General features: G+C 43.5%; 4 protein-coding genes across 4 annotated transcripts in view; 3 read left to right on the forward strand and 1 right to left on the reverse strand.

Annotated features, from left to right (window-relative positions):
- The window catches only part of LOC146968354 (butyrophilin-like protein 2), a 116,342-nt gene that overhangs the window by 76,007 nt on the left and 21,594 nt on the right, over nucleotides 1–18,741 (forward strand). The window lies entirely within an intron of this gene.
- LOC146968362 (low affinity immunoglobulin gamma Fc region receptor II-like) lies at nucleotides 388–3,161 on the forward strand. The gene is made up of 6 exons (XM_085759126.1): nucleotides 388–418; nucleotides 984–1,019; nucleotides 1,492–1,758; nucleotides 1,838–2,086; nucleotides 2,700–2,843; nucleotides 2,967–3,161. The coding sequence occupies exons 1-6, from the start codon at nucleotides 388–390 to the stop codon at nucleotides 3,065–3,067; spliced, it is 828 nt and encodes a 275-aa protein (XP_085615252.1). The 3' UTR covers nucleotides 3,068–3,161.
- LOC146968363 (sialoadhesin-like) lies at nucleotides 4,079–7,010 on the forward strand. Its single transcript, XM_085760331.1, has 5 exons — nucleotides 4,079–4,109; nucleotides 6,038–6,301; nucleotides 6,381–6,637; nucleotides 6,686–6,821; nucleotides 6,922–7,010. The coding sequence occupies exons 1-5, from the start codon at nucleotides 4,079–4,081 to the stop codon at nucleotides 7,008–7,010; spliced, it is 777 nt and encodes a 258-aa protein (XP_085616457.1).
- On the reverse strand, nucleotides 9,514–11,480 carry LOC146968364 (transmembrane and immunoglobulin domain-containing protein 1-like). Its single transcript, XM_085760332.1, has 5 exons — nucleotides 11,338–11,480; nucleotides 10,633–10,659; nucleotides 9,909–10,172; nucleotides 9,581–9,829; nucleotides 9,514–9,536 (listed from the first exon to the last, which is right to left on the reverse strand). The coding sequence occupies exons 1-5, from the start codon at nucleotides 11,378–11,380 to the stop codon at nucleotides 9,514–9,516; spliced, it is 606 nt and encodes a 201-aa protein (XP_085616458.1). The 5' UTR covers nucleotides 11,381–11,480.

The raw sequence follows: 18,741 nt of genomic DNA on the forward strand, positions 1-18,741 counted from the left end.
ATTGTTAATTATGGTTTTCTGACCACAGTGCTGTGGTTGAACAGAGACACCAACACCTGCTGCAGCTCACTTCCTCTGACCGCCCTCTGTTCTGAGAAGCAGCTGTTTGTATCAATGTGAGGCCTCGTTTAGACGATCAATAATACAAATCTGATCATTAATCAGCTTAATTGAAACAAACTGACTGAGGAAAACCAAAGAGCAGAATCTGTGTAGCCTAATTAGAAACACAGCAGTGTCAGTGTGAGGGTCAGTGAAGGCATCATGGTGAGGATGTTCTCTGTAGTAGGGGAGAGTGCAGCAGAAACCACAGAGGAAGGAGGAGGGTTTAATGTGCAGTGACTAGAGCTGATCAGAGAGCAGCTGTGACTTGGTTGGAGAGTCAGGATGGAGGAATCCTCTCTGCTCAAGCTGCTCTGTGAGTTTCTCTTTCATCTGCTTTGGTTTCTACATCACTGTCACGTCTCTGTGTGGATCCAGTCCAACATCAGGACCGGACCTCTGCTCATAGATAGATATAGATAGATATCAGTTTTATTTGTCATTCAGAAAATATACACCTTGCAGTGAATGTAAGAATGAAATGACGTTTCTGTGGCTGTGACACTGATAAAAACAGAGAATAATACATTAGAATAGAGATTTTTAGAGAGCTGATGGTGTCTTTACTAAAGTTTGGCTCTGCACCTGCACACAGTGTTGTCTATGGATGTGCGTGCGTTTCTGCTACTTTGTCTTTACTAAAGTTCCCATGATGCTTTGAGGCGACTGTAAAACCAGTGTAGTTTGTTAAAGGGACGGTTGAGCATCTTTCTCCTCAGAGTCAGTTTACAGGTGGAGGTTCAGTCTCAGTCTGCACCGTCACACTTCACTTCCTCAGGCAGCAGAGTCCGGCTGTTACACACCACACTCTGTCACGTTGCATTGTGGGAAATGTAGGCTGCAGTGTTTCCTCTTTCAACCTGACTGTCGTGTCTCTGCAGGTCTGATGTCTCTGCTCTGCTGCACAACACACACAGGTCAGTGAACGCCTCTTTTCTCAGTCTGAATATCAGCTGCATCAATGTTTTGACCCTGTAGATCAATGATCTTTTTTTTTTTGTATTTTATTAGGTTTATGGACAGTGTACACATACATTAGACAAAAGAATGTGAAGATGCTTGAACAAGATTCAGCAGAGAGCTCATTTCCATCTGTATAGAACATGAAATCAGATGTACCAGAGTCAATACAATACAAAATAGTACTATACAACGTTTATACAATATAATGATACATAGATAGACCTTCCAACAGGCTAAATCTGATGTAAAGTGCAAAGTAGAAATGTGCTTAGATAAAGTGCTGGATTGCTTGTTTGTAGTCAATAAAGTACCAAAGTGCTCATGGCAGCATGAAGTTAGAATTATGGTTGAATTCTTCATCAATGTCTAATAACTGGAGACACATGATCAGATTTATATATTTTAATACAAATAATCTGTTCTCAGCTCGTCTGACTGTGAGTCCCAGCAGCTCTCAGCTGTTTGAATTTGACTCAGTGTCTCTGAGCTGTGAGGAGGACGACAGCTCTGCTGGATGGAAGGTGATGAGGAACACAACCGGAGAGACCAGGACTCAGTGTGGAGACTGGTGGGGACGATCAACTGGTTCCTCCTGTGAGATCAGCTACGTCGACCTATCAGACAGTGGAGTTTACTGGTGTGAGCTGAGAGAGGGAGCAACAAGCAGCAGCAGCATCAACATCACTGTGACTGGTAAGATCAGACTGTGGAGTCAGTGTTGATGAAGCTGTGTGGAAATGGATCAACTGCTGTACTTTGTCTCTGTGTTGAGGTGGACCAGTGATCCTGCAGAGTCCTGTCCTCCCTGTGATGGAGGGACATGATGTCACTCTGAGCTGTCAATCAAAGGAGACCCCTCCCTCCAACCCCCCAGCTGCTTTCTATAAAGATGGCTCCCTCATCAGGACTGAGCCTACACGTCACATGACCATCCACCATGTTACCAAGTCTGATGAAGGCCTCTACAGCTGTAACATCACAGGCCATGGAGGGTCTCCACCCAGCTGGATCACTGTCACAGGTCAGGAGGTGTAGTGTATTATACACCTTAACTTTCTTGCTTAAATATCTTGTATTGTCTTATGTTCTTCTTTGTGTGTGTGCTTTCTCTGAACTGAAGGAATGTGTGAACTGATGCTCTGCTTCATGGGTTCCATATCCTGCCTAGAAGCAATTTGGTCTGTTGGAAAGTTGATGATTGTTTTGTTTAGCCTAAAGGCTGAAACCTTATGTCAAGGGCATCTTCTTCCGTTGACCTATGGTAGCCCAAAAGTTATCGATTTGGTCAAGAGGTTAAATGCCAGAAAGTAAATGATCCAGATCAAGGTTGTCTTTGTTGATTAGTTGCATTCCTTAGTTTGGAGAAGGTGGAGTGTTTGGAGTTAGAAACATATATAAGGTCAGAGCTATGGGCCAGTAGAGAGAGATCTCATTTTGGACCAGAGATGCTCCAGGATTCCGCATTTTTGTACACTGATCTTCTTCTTGTTAATAAACTCCTTTTTTGAATACAAGCGAAGACGTGTCAGCGGTGATCCCTTCTTTTCATCAACACATTAATATACCACAGAGGTTTCACCATTTCACCACTCATTCATCCACATGTTTACCTGACCAGGTGAATCTCTCTACAGAAAGACCTCCTCCCCCTACCACCTCTTCTCCTCCTCCTGCCTCCTCCTCCCTCCATCTTGTCCTCACTGTGCTCCGTCACCTGGTGGTCATCTGTCCGTACGTCGTCTCCACTGTCTTCATGGTGTCTCTGTATCGAGCCAAAGGTAACAAACACTCTGTCACTATCAGTTACTGTTCTCTACAAGTTATTGATCATGGATTAATTATCAGCCTCTGAATTCTGTTCATGAACTCAATCTAAATCTCATCATTAACTCGTCTGACAGGAAAGAAACAACCTGTCTCCATGGCAACAGTAGACGCTGAACAGACATTGTCTGAGGACTATGATGATGTCATGGCGGTCACCACTGAGCATCACTTCTGATCACAATCAACATCTTCATCATTGAGCTACTGTTCATCATCATCATCAACATCATCATCATCATCACCATCACCATCATCATCATCATCATCATCATCATATCAATAAATATCTGTATTTTAAATGATTGTTATTGTTTGTTATTGAAGAATAAAGTGATCAGACTCAGAGACTCAGAGACTCTCTGACCTTCACTTATTTTAACTATAGAAGTAAAAACACATTCACACTAATTAACACTGCTGTAGTTTTAATATATTCATGTTTGTTAACATATACGGTTATCATCTGTTAGATTATAAAACATGGTCCTACATTATCATGAGTTTAATAATTATGTTTAATATAATTATAATAAGTCATTATTCACATCAGCTGTTCTGTCCTCCAGTCACTAGGTGGCAGCGTCCTACAAACAACTCACTCCTCAAACTGGTCACAAGAATAAAAACAAGGCAGGTAAAGGAAGGTTTGGTATCAGCAGGAAGCAGCAACACTGCTGAGGAACTGATTGGTTTCCGACTCACAGTTTTTTAAACCGTTCTGGTTAAAGGCCCCAGTCTGTCTGTCTGCTCACAGCAGCACAATAAAGAGGAAGAAAGTTCATCTACGGCGTATCACAACACGTCCTCGTTGTTAATTATGGTTTTCTGACCACAGTGCTGTGGTCAAACAGAGGACAGAGACAACAACTCATCAGGTCACTTCCTCTGATCTGTTCTCACAAGCAGCTGTTTGTGTTAATGTGAGGCCTCGTTTAGATGATCAATAATCTATAAGTGATCATTAATAAGCTTTATTGAAACAAACTGACTGAGGAAAATCAAAGAGCAGAATCTGCGTGACCAAAAACACAGCAGTGTCAGTGTGAGGGTCAGTGAAGGCATCATGGTGAGGATGTTCTCTGTAGTAGGTGTGAATGCAGCAGAAACCACAGAGGAAGGAGGAGGGTTTAATGTGCAGTGACTAGAGCTGATCAGAGAGCAGCTGTGACTTGGTTGGAGAGTCAGGATGGAGGAATCCTCTCTGCTCAAGCTGCTCTGTGAGTCAAACTGCTGCAACTCTGTTGCTTTACACAAAGAGTCTGTTTGTCTCACTGTTGTGTCTCTGCAGGTCTGATGTCTCTGCTCTGCTGCAGCTCCACCACAGGTCAGTGAACGCCTCTTTTCTCTGTCTGATATGATCAACAACAGGATGAGCTGAGGTCGTAGCAGTGACTGACCTGTACAGGAGCCTGGTTAACGGTTCAGTTGGCAGGTCAATAATCATGGATGTGAATACAGACCTGCCAACTTGTCCAAACCTGTCAGTTCAAATGTAGACTTGCAGTCCTCGTGCAGTAGCTTCAACTAATGATCATCGACAGTTGGGCCAAAGTCCACCAATTGAAACTCATTGATATTTGAGTTTGTTTGTTTCTATCAAGTCTATCATTTCTTCTGATTGTCCCAAACATGCAGAAAAAGGAGAATGAGGGAAGTAAATGGTAAAAGTCACAGGGAGAGGTGCGTGTGTGTTATCAAGAGATCAGTTTACACCAGTGGTGTAGTCAATGTGATATGTATGTATACACAGTATACCCACTTAATGGGAGCATTAATACTGTATTTCAGTGAACCCACTACAACAAAACCATCTAACTATAGTCTATGCTTTGAGCTTTGAGGTTTCAGAGTCGAGCGCACCAACTTCCTACGCGGACGTGCGCTGTGATGCGCTCGACTCTGAAACCTCAAAGCACCGCGGACCAAACCCTGACATTTTCAGATACAGATACAGAAAACTGTTAACTAACCCTGAAGAGCAATTCAGTTTCGACAGTTCACCATAATAGGGACAATCATTCATAAAAACATTACGCACATATCATATTAATGAATAAAACAGTATTGCTCTAATTTCAAGTCCAGTTCTCTGCAGTCTAACAGCCTGATAGCAGAAGGGACCGATGACTTACCGACTGGTTTTCCTAAGAGGCTCCATACATCGCTGTCATTAAACCGTGTCCCACATTTCCCACAATCCATGGGCACTGCTAACACTATTCTGTCATGGTGCAGTGCACTGGCGCGAGTACACGGAGTCCGCACAGTCGTACAAATTGAGCTTTTCTCAGACATGCCCTGCGGACCTCCACATATCCGCTCTGGCCGACTATGTGGTATAACAATCCCATGTCTCGGGCTGTAGGGTTTTTTATTTCTGTCTGTATCTTGGAGCACTTTTACAGTAAGCCAGAGCGTTCAAACTGTCACATGAACTACATTAGTTACATGTGTCTACTATTATCTCTGCAACACAAATTCAATTCACCCCATAGTCTGGGTTAGTTGTAACACACGCTGGGGTTACCAGTGCAGCTCTGGGACCTGTGGCACCTGATTACTCCCAGCCGTAGAAAGGGAGGAAGAAAAGGTGGCGGACACCTGATTATCCGTGTAGCGAGGGTGAGAGAAGGTTTGTTGGGCACCTGACTATTCCGACCGTTAAAGGGGGAAGAAAAGGTGAGTTATTATAGAGACTGTCTGGGATAAGTTGAAAATGTAACGTGGACAATTTAAAAACAATGAAAATAGATCAAATTAAAGTTAAGGTAAATATACATTGCTATTAGAATCAGAATTGAACCTTGCAAACAAACAAAAGAAAAGGAAAATCTTTTTTTCGAACCACATTAGTGCAGGACATCACGCCTGATCATGGCGGCCCTGTAAAGTAAAATTCATGTTAGTTAATTATGGAATACAGAGTGTTGCCCAGTTAGATCTGTGGGTCAATGAGTGCAGTTTCCCGAGGAGGACAGGCAGTTTAAGCAAGTAAAGATCATAAATGATGAACTCTGCACTGAGTTTTAACATCATCAATGTCAGTTGATTCACTCAAGACAAATCATGTAAACACTTGATATTCACTCACTGACAGCAACATCATGATATTTGTTATGTTTTAATCCAAATAATCTGTTCTCAGCTCGTCTGATTGTGATTCCCAACAGCTCTCAGCTGTTTGAATATAAGTCAGTGTCTCTGAACTGTGAGGATGATAGCTCTGCTGGATGGAAGGTGATGAGGAACACAACCAGACGACAGAGGACTCAGTGTGGAGTCGACTGGGGAAGATCAACTGGTTCCTCCTGTAACATCAACCTCCTCGTCCCATCAGACAGTGGAGTTTACTGGTGTGAGTCTGCAGAGGGAGCAACAAGCAGCAGCAGCATCAACATCACTGTGACTGGTAAGATCAGACTGTGGAGTCAGTGTTGATGAAGCTGTGTGGAAATGGATCAACTGCTGTACTTTGTCTCTGTGTTGAGGTGGACCAGTGATCCTGCAGAGTCCTGTCCTCCCTGTGATGGAGGGACATGATGTCACTCTGAGCTGTCAATCAAAGGAGACCCCTCCCTCCAACCCCCCAGCTGCTTTCTATAAAGATGGCTCCCTCATCAGGACTGAGCCTACACGTCACATGACCATCCACCATGTTACCAAGTCTGATGAAGGCCTCTACAGCTGTAACATCACAGGCCATGGAGGGTCTCCACCCAGCTGGATCACTGTCACAGGTCAGGAGGTTCACTTTGATTTCACCACTTATTCACCCACATATTTACCTGACCAGGTGAATCTCTCTACAGAAAGACCTCCTCCCCCTGCCTCCTCCTCCCTCCTCACTGTGCTCCGTCACCTGGTGGTCATCTGTCCGTACGTCGTCTCCACTGTCATCATGGTGTCTTTGTATCGACAGAGAGCCAAAGGTAACAAACACTCTATCATTTACTATTTTAAAGTATATTGATCATGGATTAATTATCAGCCTCTGGATTCTGTTAATCTTATCATTAACCCTTCTCACAGGAAAGAAACAATCTGTTTCCATGGAAACAGCACCAGCCAAACAGGTCGATGATGATGTCATGGCAGTCACCACTGAGCATCACTTCTGATCACAACAAACATTATTATTATTATTAGTTTATTTAGGGGACATTGTGCAATGACATTAATTATTTACAGAAAATAAGAAGATGAAGAGACATCTTCATTGAGTGACTGTTCATCATCATCATCATGTCAATAAATATCTGTATTTTAAATTATTGTTATTGTTTGTTGTTGAAGAATAAAGTGATCAGACTCTGCGACAGACTCTCTGTCCTTCACTTATTTTAACTATATGTGGCAGGATGAAGGATGGCCCGGGCAGGGCTTGAACCCTATTCTCCTGGGTTAGAGTCATGCGCGCTGACCATTCAACCAAAGGGACCATGTGGCCAAGTAACCAGGGCACATGATCAATTGGAGGCATAGTGACAGGACCGTCAACCGTCACATATAGAAGTGAAAACACATTCACACTAATTAACACTGCTGTAGTTTTAATAGCATCATCTATTAGATTATAAAACATGTTTATGCACAAGAAATTGGAAGAAGTGGAATTGTCCCATTGGTTGGGTTTAGGCAATAAAGAAAGGAGTTGGTTAAGTTGAGTAGAAATACCAGGTAGAGGCTAGACAGGCCAGATAGATTATCAGATAGAGTCCAGATAAGTAGAGAGAGTCCATCGACCAGCAACAGTGGGGAACATAGGACCCTTTTTCAGAAAAAGGGTCCTATGTTCCCCAGTATGTATTGCGACCGGGGAATATGGGACCCTTTTTGGGGAAAACGGGTAACATAGGACCCTTTTTGGGGAAAACGGGGAACATAGGACCCTTTTTGGGGAAAACGGGGAACATAGGACCCTTTTTCAAAAAGAGGGTCCTATATTCCCCTATGGGTGATCATAGAATCCGGGGAACATAGGTACGCTCCCCTGCCTACCAGTGAGCAGCGGCTACTGACACATCTCTGGGGGTCATCAGTTGGGAGCCTCCATTCGTCGGTGTTTCCTCTTCTTAGTCCCACTACACGTCCAGGTAAGCTCTGGCGTCCCAGTGTTACCCCCCCTAGTGCCACCTTACACTGCTCCTCTACGATCCAAACAGCACTGCCACGTTCATCTAACCCAGTCTCCGTTCTTGCAAGCTCCAGGTAGTAGCCAGTGCTAATGCTACCGTCTCCAGCAACTACTGCCTATCTGAGCATTGAACCCAACAGCACTGTCACATTCAACTGACCCGGGCTCTGTTGATAGGAGTTCAAGGTAGCGGCTTGTGCTGATGTTACAGCTCTGCTCCCCTCCTCATTCTCTGGAAGCATGGCTTAGCCACGGCTCACCTCTCTTTAGCCACAGCCGACTCGGATGCTGACTCTGCCTGCTTTGAGATGTTGTTCACCAGTCCCTTACAGGTTGTTCCTCTGACCCCCGGCATTCCCAGTGCTTTCCCGAATGCCTGACCAGGGTCTGATATTTCCCCAACTTTCAGCCATTTTCATTTCTTAAAAATAGCGGGTATTGATAATGTGTGCCATGTATGTATGTAGCTGCCAATGTGAGTAAATGAGCAAACACGGTATCCTACGTCTGCATGCGTTATTGCTAAGTAAAGCAATGCTGGTGTGTCGGACTGCGTTGGGCGTGGGATAGAAACCCGCAGGCCGGATCGAGAGTTGTAGCTTGTGCCAGCGCCTGAAACTAATGTTGACAAAGTGATGGAGGTTTGTCCATTGTGTTTTTATTTTGAAATTTACCAGATGCTCTGTGCGTTTGACTTCTTGTGTGGGGCGATCTAATCAATGTGGTCGGTGGAACGTAATCTAAAATGAAAAACAAAAAAGGCCAACATGAGAGAATGATCGGAATGAAGAGGAGAAATACATTTAATCAAATGTTTCTTGAACGCTGTCAGTTTAATTTTACAGAGAGAGAGAGTTATTCAGATTACAGAGGTCAACAGGTGAGTTTTATAACATCACAGTTAAGCTACTGTCAGAGCCATCAAACTCTGACAGGTATGAAGAGTTGGCGGGGCCACCATGCTGCTCCACTCAAGTCAAACCAGAACCTGACTGGGCTCCACAGACGGAGGAGGAACATGGTGGAGCGGCTCAGAAGAGATGCTCTGTGGTGACAGCGGTGATGACATCATCACTGTAATCATCCAATCCCTGCTCGGCCGGGTTGAGCACAATGGAGATGGACAGGTGAGCGCCTACAGTCAGATGAGGAAAAATGATTAATCAACATTTATCGACTGATTGATTGATTGATTGATTGGTTGGTTGGTTGGTTGGTTGGTTGGTTGGTTGGTTGGTTGGTTGGTTGGTTGGTTGGTTGGTTGGTTGATTGGTTGATTGATTGATTGATTGATTGATTGATTGATTGATTGATTGATTGATTGATTGATACCTGGGGTTCCTTGCCGATACAGAGACACCAAGATGACAGTGCAGATGACGTACGGACAGATCACAACCAGGTGACGGAGCAGAATGAGCATTATATGGGAAGAGGCAGCGGGCGGAGCATTGGTTGTACCTTCACCTGTAGAGAGATTCACCTGGTCAGGTAAATATGTGGATAGATACTTGATGAAATCAAAGTGAACCTCCTGACCTGTGGCCTCTTGACCTGTGACAGTGATCCAGCTGGGTGGAGACCCTCCATGGCCTGTGATGTCACAGCTGTAGAGGCCTTCATCAGACTTGTTGACATGGTGGATGGTCATGTGACGTGTAGGCTCAGTCCTGATGAGGGAGCCATCTTTATAGAAAGCAGCTGGGGGGTTGGAGGGAGGGGTCTCCTTTGATTGACAGCTCAGAGTGACATCATGTCCCTCCATCACAGGGAGGACAGGACTCTGCAGGATCACTGGTCCACCTCAACACAGAGACAAAGTACAGCAGTTGATCCATTTCCACACAGCTTCATCAACACTGACTCCTCAGTCTGATCTTACCAGTCACAGTGATGTTGATGCTGCTGCTGCTTGTTGCTCCCTCTCTCAGCTCACACCAGTAAACTCCACTGTCCAGTGGGACGATGTGACTGATTTTACAGGAGGAACCAGTTGACTTTCCCCAGGCGTCACACTCAGCTCTGGTGTCTCTGCTTGTGTTCCTCATCACCTTCCATCCAGCAGAGCTGTCGTCCTCCTCACAGCTCAGAAACACCGAGCCTCCTTCAAACAGCTGAGAGCTGCTGGGACTCACAGTCAGACGAGCTGAGAGAGAATATAAAAATCTGTTTATTTTAAATGGGATCTGCAGCTACGTGAGCAGTGACTGATGTGACGGTGTTGGATCAGTGTCAGTCAACAGGAAGTTCAGGTATGAGTCTCTACTTCCACAAGTCGGGTTTCAGAACCTCGTCTGGTCTCTCTCTTGTGGTCGGGTTGAGGTTGGGTTCTTATTATGAGTGTTTGTGATGTCATTCACTGTAATATCAACAGACACCCACTTGATCCACCCACAGGCCAAAAGAGATCAATATATGTAATATTAGTGATAAATGTCCGTGGGTGAAATAATCGTTGACCATCAGTTTGAAAAATGAAGGTTCAGTTGTTTTAAACAAGATCTTAGGTGGGTTTCATATAACAGGTGGTGCAGAAATCGGATTAACAGGTTGAATCAGCAACACTGAACACACCGGCTCAGATCAGCTGCACGACGTTCACTGACCTTGGTATGATGTGCAGCCGCAGAGCACTAGAGAGAAATGAGAGTCAGGTTAGTTTTAGATTAAAGAACTGAGAAACCTCAAAGTAAAGTGAGGGCAAACATTCACAGAGCTGGTGGCACCGAGCGTCTGATTGGCACCTGCTTTATAAAACTAATACTTTACACAAAATCAATATTTCCTATGAAGTTTACAAAGGGAATAGACTGGGACGTGTATACGACTCTATGCAGATGATGTGACTTTGTATCCTGAGGACAATGTAGTAGTCAAAGTCAACATGTAATTGACACTTAAAATGTCAATAATAATAAAATAATGTGCGTGTGGGTGAAGTAAGGTTCAATATGCACAATTATTAACAATCAGCAGACAGATTGAAGTTACACATGACTAAAAACTGTCATATTATGTTTTAAAAGCCTGGTAAGAAATTCCAACTTATTTATTTACAAAGAAATGTGAGGGTGCTTTAAAAAAAACACATTTTTACAATGTGCTGATGTAATTCATATAAAATCTGTAATAAACACTGAAATATTGACAGTTTAACAAGCGGCTGTATAACAACAAAAAGTCTCAAGCAGTATTAAATATGTAACATAACATATTTAACAGCACGTGGCTTCTTCAGCCTTGTCTTCCTCTTCTCTGATCAATAAAGTCATCACTGTAACATTGAGCCCAGTCCTTCTACAAACACAAACATTGGTACTTACAGAGCAGAAACTGAAGAGATGCTCGCTCCATCCTGACACTCGGTCATATGACTCACTCCCTGTCTGGACCAGGGTAGAGACGTGTTGTGGTTTTTGTTTCCTGCTGTTAAACGGAAATGAACTGTTCTCCTTGTCACCTTGTAACCTTCAAAGACACTTTTGCTCAGAAGTTTTCATTGGAAGGACAAATCCAAACTTATAATCTTAGAACAAAAATACAGGTCAGACCTAGACCACGTTCTGGTTTCCTTCTGGTCCTGTACAGGTCCAGTTCCACAGTCTGATATACAGCTCATATACAGCCCTGATCTATTGGATGCTACTTTGACATCTGGACCTACACTGGTGAACACACACTCTGAATCTGCCCAGATGTGAACGTATCTGGACCAGACTTGGGCCGAGCACTCGACTTGGACTTGAGAGACTGCAGTCAGACACAAATGACGACGTTTCTTGTTTGTTTTCGTGAATGTTCACACATTCATTTGGTGCAAGATATTGATCGCTGTATTAATGTTGTGCCATTAATCAGTAAGTTCATATATTTTCCAATGAGTCGGTTTTTGTAGGGTTAGGGTTAGGGTTAACCGAATGACACTTAATGACAACGTTATGACATTGACATAATGTTTATGACACGTTCATGACTAGGGATGGGTACCGAAATTCGGTACTTTTTTGGTACCGACCGAATTCCCACCAAAGTACCGAGTATCGATTCACATAAAGTCAATCGGTACCACATTTCGGTACCTGAACGCACCTTCGTCGTGCGTCAGTGAGAGTGCAGTCTGCATGAGCCCCGCACACTCGCGCCCGCCCCCATTCTCTCTCTCTCTCTCTCTCTCACTCTCTCTGAAATGAGAGGCGGAGAAGCGGTAGAGCCAGCCCGTCGTTTTAAATCACTACCTGAAAGACAGCCGTCCGTCATTTAATAATGACGAACGGACTGTTGTGACAATCCGTACCGAAGCGGTCCGTCATGTCCTCGTCACGTAATGAGAGCTCATGTAAACGAGGATGAAGTCTCCCCCTCTCCTCTCTTCAAAACGTGAAGTCCACATGTTGCAGAGTTTGCACTGCAGTTTCTGTTTTGTTTGTTTTTTCACAAAGTTTCACACAGAGCTTTCTGATGGCTGTAGGAGTCTCTCCATGTTTCTCCTTTTCCCACAGTAAAAACGGACATTTTTTCAGACAAGACTATAGTCTCATAAACTTTTTTTTTTCATTTTTTTTTTTAATTGAATGACTATTCCATTATATTAAAATCATTGCCCACACTTTATTTACATCTCGAGAGTGTCATGGCGGCGTGAGGAGGTCGCCGTGAGCCAGAGCTCCTCTTAACATAATTATTTCTCCGAACCAGTAAGCCACTGGTCTGCTTAATAGTGGTGAAATAACCAGACGAGACGTATCTTGAAACGGTCGTTTGATGCCGCAGCGTATGGAAAAAACAAATCAGACCTCGATTAAACAACACTTCACCAGAGCAGCAGCAAGTAAGGGCGCTGACACCGATACAGAATCACTCAGCATGGCTAAAGATCCGATAACTATGGCAGCCCTGGACGCCCGGCTTGTTACCTTAACTGACACTCTAGCCAAAACTATCAAAGACTCCATCCGGGACGCTATTCTGGAGGAGTTTATTGCCAAGGTGGAGGAGTGTGTTGCACTGGTGAGACGCGTGGCTGAGAACGCCGCTAGCAAGGCTGCAGCGCTGGAGACACAAGTGGCGAACAACGAGGCGAAGGTGGGAGAAAACTTCACCATAATCAATAATACAACGCCCAAAGTGATAAAACTGCAAGGAAAGTTAGAGCAGGTGGAGGAACGATTGGAGGTCTTGGAGGCTTTCTCCAGGCGATCTAACCTGAGAGTGTTTGGCATACCGGAGGGATCCGAAACCCATACGGGCCCGGTGGCGTTCATGTCCAAGCTACTGAGGGATTTGTCCGGCACCGAGGTGTTTCAGACGGAACCGGAGCTGGAGAGGGCGCATCGCGTCGGCCACAGGCAGGAGGACAAGGGACCCCGCGCCATCATAATGAAGTTCCTGCGGTACCAGGACAAGACCCGGTTCGAGAAGTGGGCCAAGGGTAAAGAGCTCCAATTCTCCGGGCGCCGGGTCAGATTCGTCCAGGACCTGACGAGGAGTCAGGCCATGAGCCGTGCCGCCTATAAGGAGATGAAACATCTCCTCTACGAAAAGAATATCAAATTCTTTCATCCAGAACCGGGGAAACTACGGGTGGTTTTTGAAGAAGAGCCTCACACATTCAACTCCCCCGGTGAGGTGAAGAAATTCCTCAAGGAGAAAGCGGTCACATCTTAGAGTAAGATCTTCTCCACCTCTACCCCCTCCCCCCCCCTCCCCCTCTCTTTTTTCTTTTTTTCTTCTCTTTCTCTAACCCTTTGGGGTACCGGCATACAAAGAGACATATTGGACTCCTCCCTCGGGACAATGTGAGTAGACAATAATCGAATTTTCTTTTTTTTTATCTTCTTTTTTCTTTTTTTTCTCTGAAGGAAAGAGAGAGGGGGGAGCCATTTAACCAGTATGATAAATGTAATGTAGTATGCCCAAGCCTGACACTTGAATACAAACAGAATCTGCAATTTGACATGTGTCTAGCCTATTTTGTGTTTGCCATCCTGCCCCCCCCCCCCCCCCCCCCCTCTTATTTTCTCTTTATATATTGAGGTATCTATAGGTTTATTTTATTTTTCTCTCTCCTTATCATTTAATTTTTTCCTCTTCTCTTTTCGTTTATTTTTATTATCATTATTGTTATTATTATTATTATTATTTATTCATTTCCTCTTTTTTCTTTTTTTTTCTTTTTTTTCCCCCACTTATTTATTTCCCTTTTATTAACTTTCTGCAATTGGACCTGGCTTACTGGTTGCCACAGACCATAATTAGGAGCATTAACGGCTCCAAGGCCTGCATTGGGAGTCATGCAGGTTTTTTTTGTTGCCCCGGGTGGGGTGGGGAGAGGGAGGGGGGGTACATGTTTAAGTGTTTTTGTAAATATCTTTTGTTTTATTACCACTGAGCCTTATATCTTGTTTTTACTTCATGGTCATTCTCCACTGGTGTTGTTTGAAAGTTTTAGGGTACCATGACAAGCCTCAACTCTTTAGAAGGGAATGCAATATGTTATGCCTCTTGGAATGTAAAGGGCCTGAACAAGCCTGAAAAAAGGGCCCGAGTTCTATCACATCTTAAACATTTACAGGTTGACATTGCATTTATTTCAGAATCGCACCTTGCTGATAAAGACCATCTTGTCATTCGGAAAGACTGGGTAGGACAAATATTCCACTCAAACTTTACACAGAAATCACGAGGGGCAGCTATCTTAATTAATAAGAAAATCCAGTTTAACCCTTCATATGTTAACGCAGATCCCTTTGGTAGATATGTAGTGGTGACTGGTAATTTGCTTGGTGTCCCAGTGACTCTGGCAAGTTTATATGCTCCTAACTTTGATGATGAGAAATTTTTTACCACTTTTTTTTCGTCTCTACCCGACTTGAATAAATACTACCTCATCGCAGGCGGGGACTTCAACTGTGTTCTGAATCCTAGTCTGGATAGATCAGCTACCTCCTCTCAGCCTCTGACGAGGTCGGCTAAATGTATTAAGGCATTCCTTTCCACTTACAAAATTATGGACCCATGGCGATTCAAAAACCCTTCAGACCGAACCTATTCTTTTTTTTCTCCAGTTCACCAGTCATTTAGCCGTATAGATTACTTTTTGGTTGATTGTAAACTACTTCCCTTAATCCAAGAATGTAAATATGAGGCTATTGTCATCTCAGATCATGCTCCCCACGTTATGAAAATGCTGTTTACCAAGCCTATAAGAACCAGAACATGGCGCTTTAATAATGTTCTGTTATCAGACGAATCATTTTCTGAGTTTATTAAGACACAAATAGAATATTTCATGTTGATAAACGACACGAGTGAAGTCTCAAGGGGTATACTGTGGGAAAGCTTAAAATGTTTTATACGTGGTCAGATCATTTATTATTCTTCTACTGAAAACAAACGTAGACGGGAGCGCATCACCAACATAACAGACCAAATTATTGAACTTGATAGCCGCTACTCAATTATGCCCAGCCCAGACCTTGCTGAGCAGAGGTTCGCACTCCAAACTGAGTTCGACCTTCTCTCCACAAGAGATACTGCCCAGCAGCTGTTACGCTCCCGTCATAGATCATATGAATATGGTGAGAAACCAGGGAAACTCCTGGCTTGGCAGATACGACAATCGGCTGCTTCTAAGATGATAACTGAAATTAATACCAGTAATGGAAAAACTTCCTTAGATCCCAGGGAAATAAACACAGCGTTTAAACAATATTACTCTCAATTATATGTATCAGAATCCATGGTGGACACGACTCAGGTGGAATCCTTTCTTAGTAAATTTCCTATTCCACAAGTCTCTAATGAGAATAAGGCTATGCTGGAAGAACCCTTTAGCATTGAGGAATTAAATAATTCATTTACATGCATGCAGAGCTCCAAGGCTCCAGGCCCAGATGGGTTTACCCTGGAATTCTACAGAGCCTTCTCTGGTCAGATCTCTGCCCTTTTGCTGGACGTTTTCAACGAATCATTCTCAGGGGCTGATAAGTCACTCCCCCCTACTTTTTATATGGCCTCCATTTCTTTGATACTTAAGAAGGACAAAGACCCACTCGAACCAGGTTCATATAGACCCATCAGCCTCCTTAATGTTGACACCAAGCTATTGGCAAAGACACTGGCCTCTAGGCTCGAGAGAGTTCTCCCGTCAGTGATCTCAGAAGACCAAACCGGATTTATTAAAAACAGATTTTTATTCTCAAATATTCGAAGACTTTTTAATATAATTTACTCCCCTAGCCCAGATCCAACAATCCCAGAGATATTGATTTCAATGGACGCTGAGAAGGCTTTTGATAGGGTCGAGTGGGTTTTTTTGTTTACTGCAATGAGAAAGTTTGGTTTTGGCGAACGATTCATATCCTGGGTGAAACTCCTGTATAAGGCTCCCCAAGCATATATCCTGACTAATAATCTCCGCTCAGACCCCTTTCCTCTCCACAGAGGGACGAGGCAGGGCTGCCCGCTCTCTCCCCTATTGTTCGCCCTGGTCATTGAACCTTTAGCTATTGCATTACGATCTTCGGGTCAATTTCAGGGTGTACATAGGGGAAGTAGAGAACATAGGGTCTCCTTATACGCAGATGACCTGCTCTTATATGCTCAGAGTCCGGCTGAATCAATCCCACACATTTTATCTCTGTTGAAGGAATTTGGTAAAGTTTCTGGATATAAGCTCAATTTCTCTAAGAGTGAATTATTTCCAATAAACTCGGCGGCTCAGAGTATATCCTACTCCCAATTTCCGTTCAAGGTGGTACAGGGCTCATTTAAACACCTGGGGGTGATGGTCAATAGAACATACTCAGATCTGTACAAACTGAACTTTAAGACACTCTTGGAGCGCACCGTCAGAGACCTGGGGAGATGGTCCCACCTCCCATTGACCCTGGCAGGAAAAGTGAATATCGTAAAAATGAATGTTCTCCCAAGGTTTATGTTTTTGTTTCAATGTATCCCTATTGTGCTAAACAAATCTTTCTTTGGACAATTGGACAGTGAAATCTCTAAGTTTGTGTGGAACAAAAGAAAGCCAAGGATTAGGAGGGCTTTCCTGCAGCGCCCAAAATGTGTTGGTGGGCTGGGCCTCCCGAACTTTCAGAACTATTACTGGGCTTGCAACATAAGAAACCTCTCATTCTGGAACAGGTACAAAGTGTCTGATGACCGGCCTGCTTGGCTTCACATCGAGGAAGACTCATGTCGACCCACATCATTGGGTGCCCTGTTGTTTTCCCCTCTCCCTATATCTCACGAATACACCCATCACAACCCGGTGGTGGACCACTCGCTGCGAATCTGGGCCAAGATAAGACACAGTCTTGGTTGGCTGAGGGGTTCCCTCTTGGCTCCCTTGTCCCCAAACCAACACTTTGTCCCATCGTTGGAAAGTAACACCTTCCAGCGATGGTCTGGTAATGGGATCAGTAGAATGAAGGATTTGTACATAGATGGTTTATTTCCTACATTTGATCAGTTATGTAAAAGATTTAACCTACCACCGTCTCACTTGTTTGCTTATCTTCAGATCCGGAGTTACATCCAGTCCAATACAGTTACATTCCCAAATATTCCCAAACCTATGCAATTGAATGTACTTTTTTCTGTTGATCCCACGACGAGAGGAGTGATATCCTTTATTTACAACCAATTAGCTGCATATGCAGAGATCACCCTAGACCATATAAAAAATGCTTGGGAGAAAGACTTGGGTTTAGAACTGTCAAAAGACCAATGGAAGAATGCACAGAGGAATGTCCACACCTCCTCCATATGTGCTAGACATGGCCTTATACAGTTAAAGGTTTTGCATAGAGCTCATCTCTCTAAAGTTAAAATTTGTAAAATGTACCCAGATTCAGATCCACTTTGTGACCGATGCAAGATCCACCCAGCCACACTGGCACATATGTTTTGGTCGTGCCCAAAGTTGTCACAGTATTGGACTTCTATATTCAAGACTCTATCAGACTGCTTTGGGCATGTACTTGATCCTGACCTGGTATTGGCCATTTTTGGGGTTGCAGGGGAGAACAGCCCCCTGAGGGGGTCTAATAAAGTTGTGGCTAGGTTCACAACACTATTGGCCCGCAGACTCATTCTGCTCAACTGGAAACAGGCAAACCCACCATCTCACATAATGTGGAGGAGAGACGCCATGCAACACCTAGCGTTGGAAAAACTGAGATTTACTCTGCGGGGCTCTGAAGAGAGCTTCCACAGGACTTGGCGATCCTTCATAGAGGTGGTGGCTGGGTAGGCTACACTCCCCTCCTCTTATTCTTTTTTTTTTTTTCTCCTCAACTATTTTCTATCATGTAAACTGTACGGCTGTAGTAGTTTTCTATTTATCTTTTTTCACAAATGATTGAATGACTCTTAGTAACTGAAAGATGTATAGGTAATCTGTGGTAACCTTATAAATTGTTTTTTTTTATAATTTTTAATGTTTTTTTGATGTTTGGCTTTTTTTTTTTTTTGTTGTTTTGTTTTTTTTGTTTTTTGTTTTTTGTTGTTTTTTGTATTTTTATGTCTATTATGTCTGTCTGCGTGCTGTTTAACCTATTTTATTTCCCCCATTTTTGTAGTTTGTTATATGAGTGTTTTTTGTGGGATAAAATAAAATAAAAATATATTTAAAAAAAAAAAAAAAAAATCATTGCCCATCCCTAAAACATAACATACTCTTAAAGGCTGAGGAGTTGTGATGTTGTTAG

The sequence above is a fragment of the Trachurus japonicus genome, chromosome 18, assembly GCF_045865225.1.
Source record: "Trachurus japonicus isolate A0001 chromosome 18, Traja_1.0".
Taxonomy (NCBI): domain Eukaryota; kingdom Metazoa; phylum Chordata; class Actinopteri; order Carangiformes; family Carangidae; genus Trachurus; species Trachurus japonicus.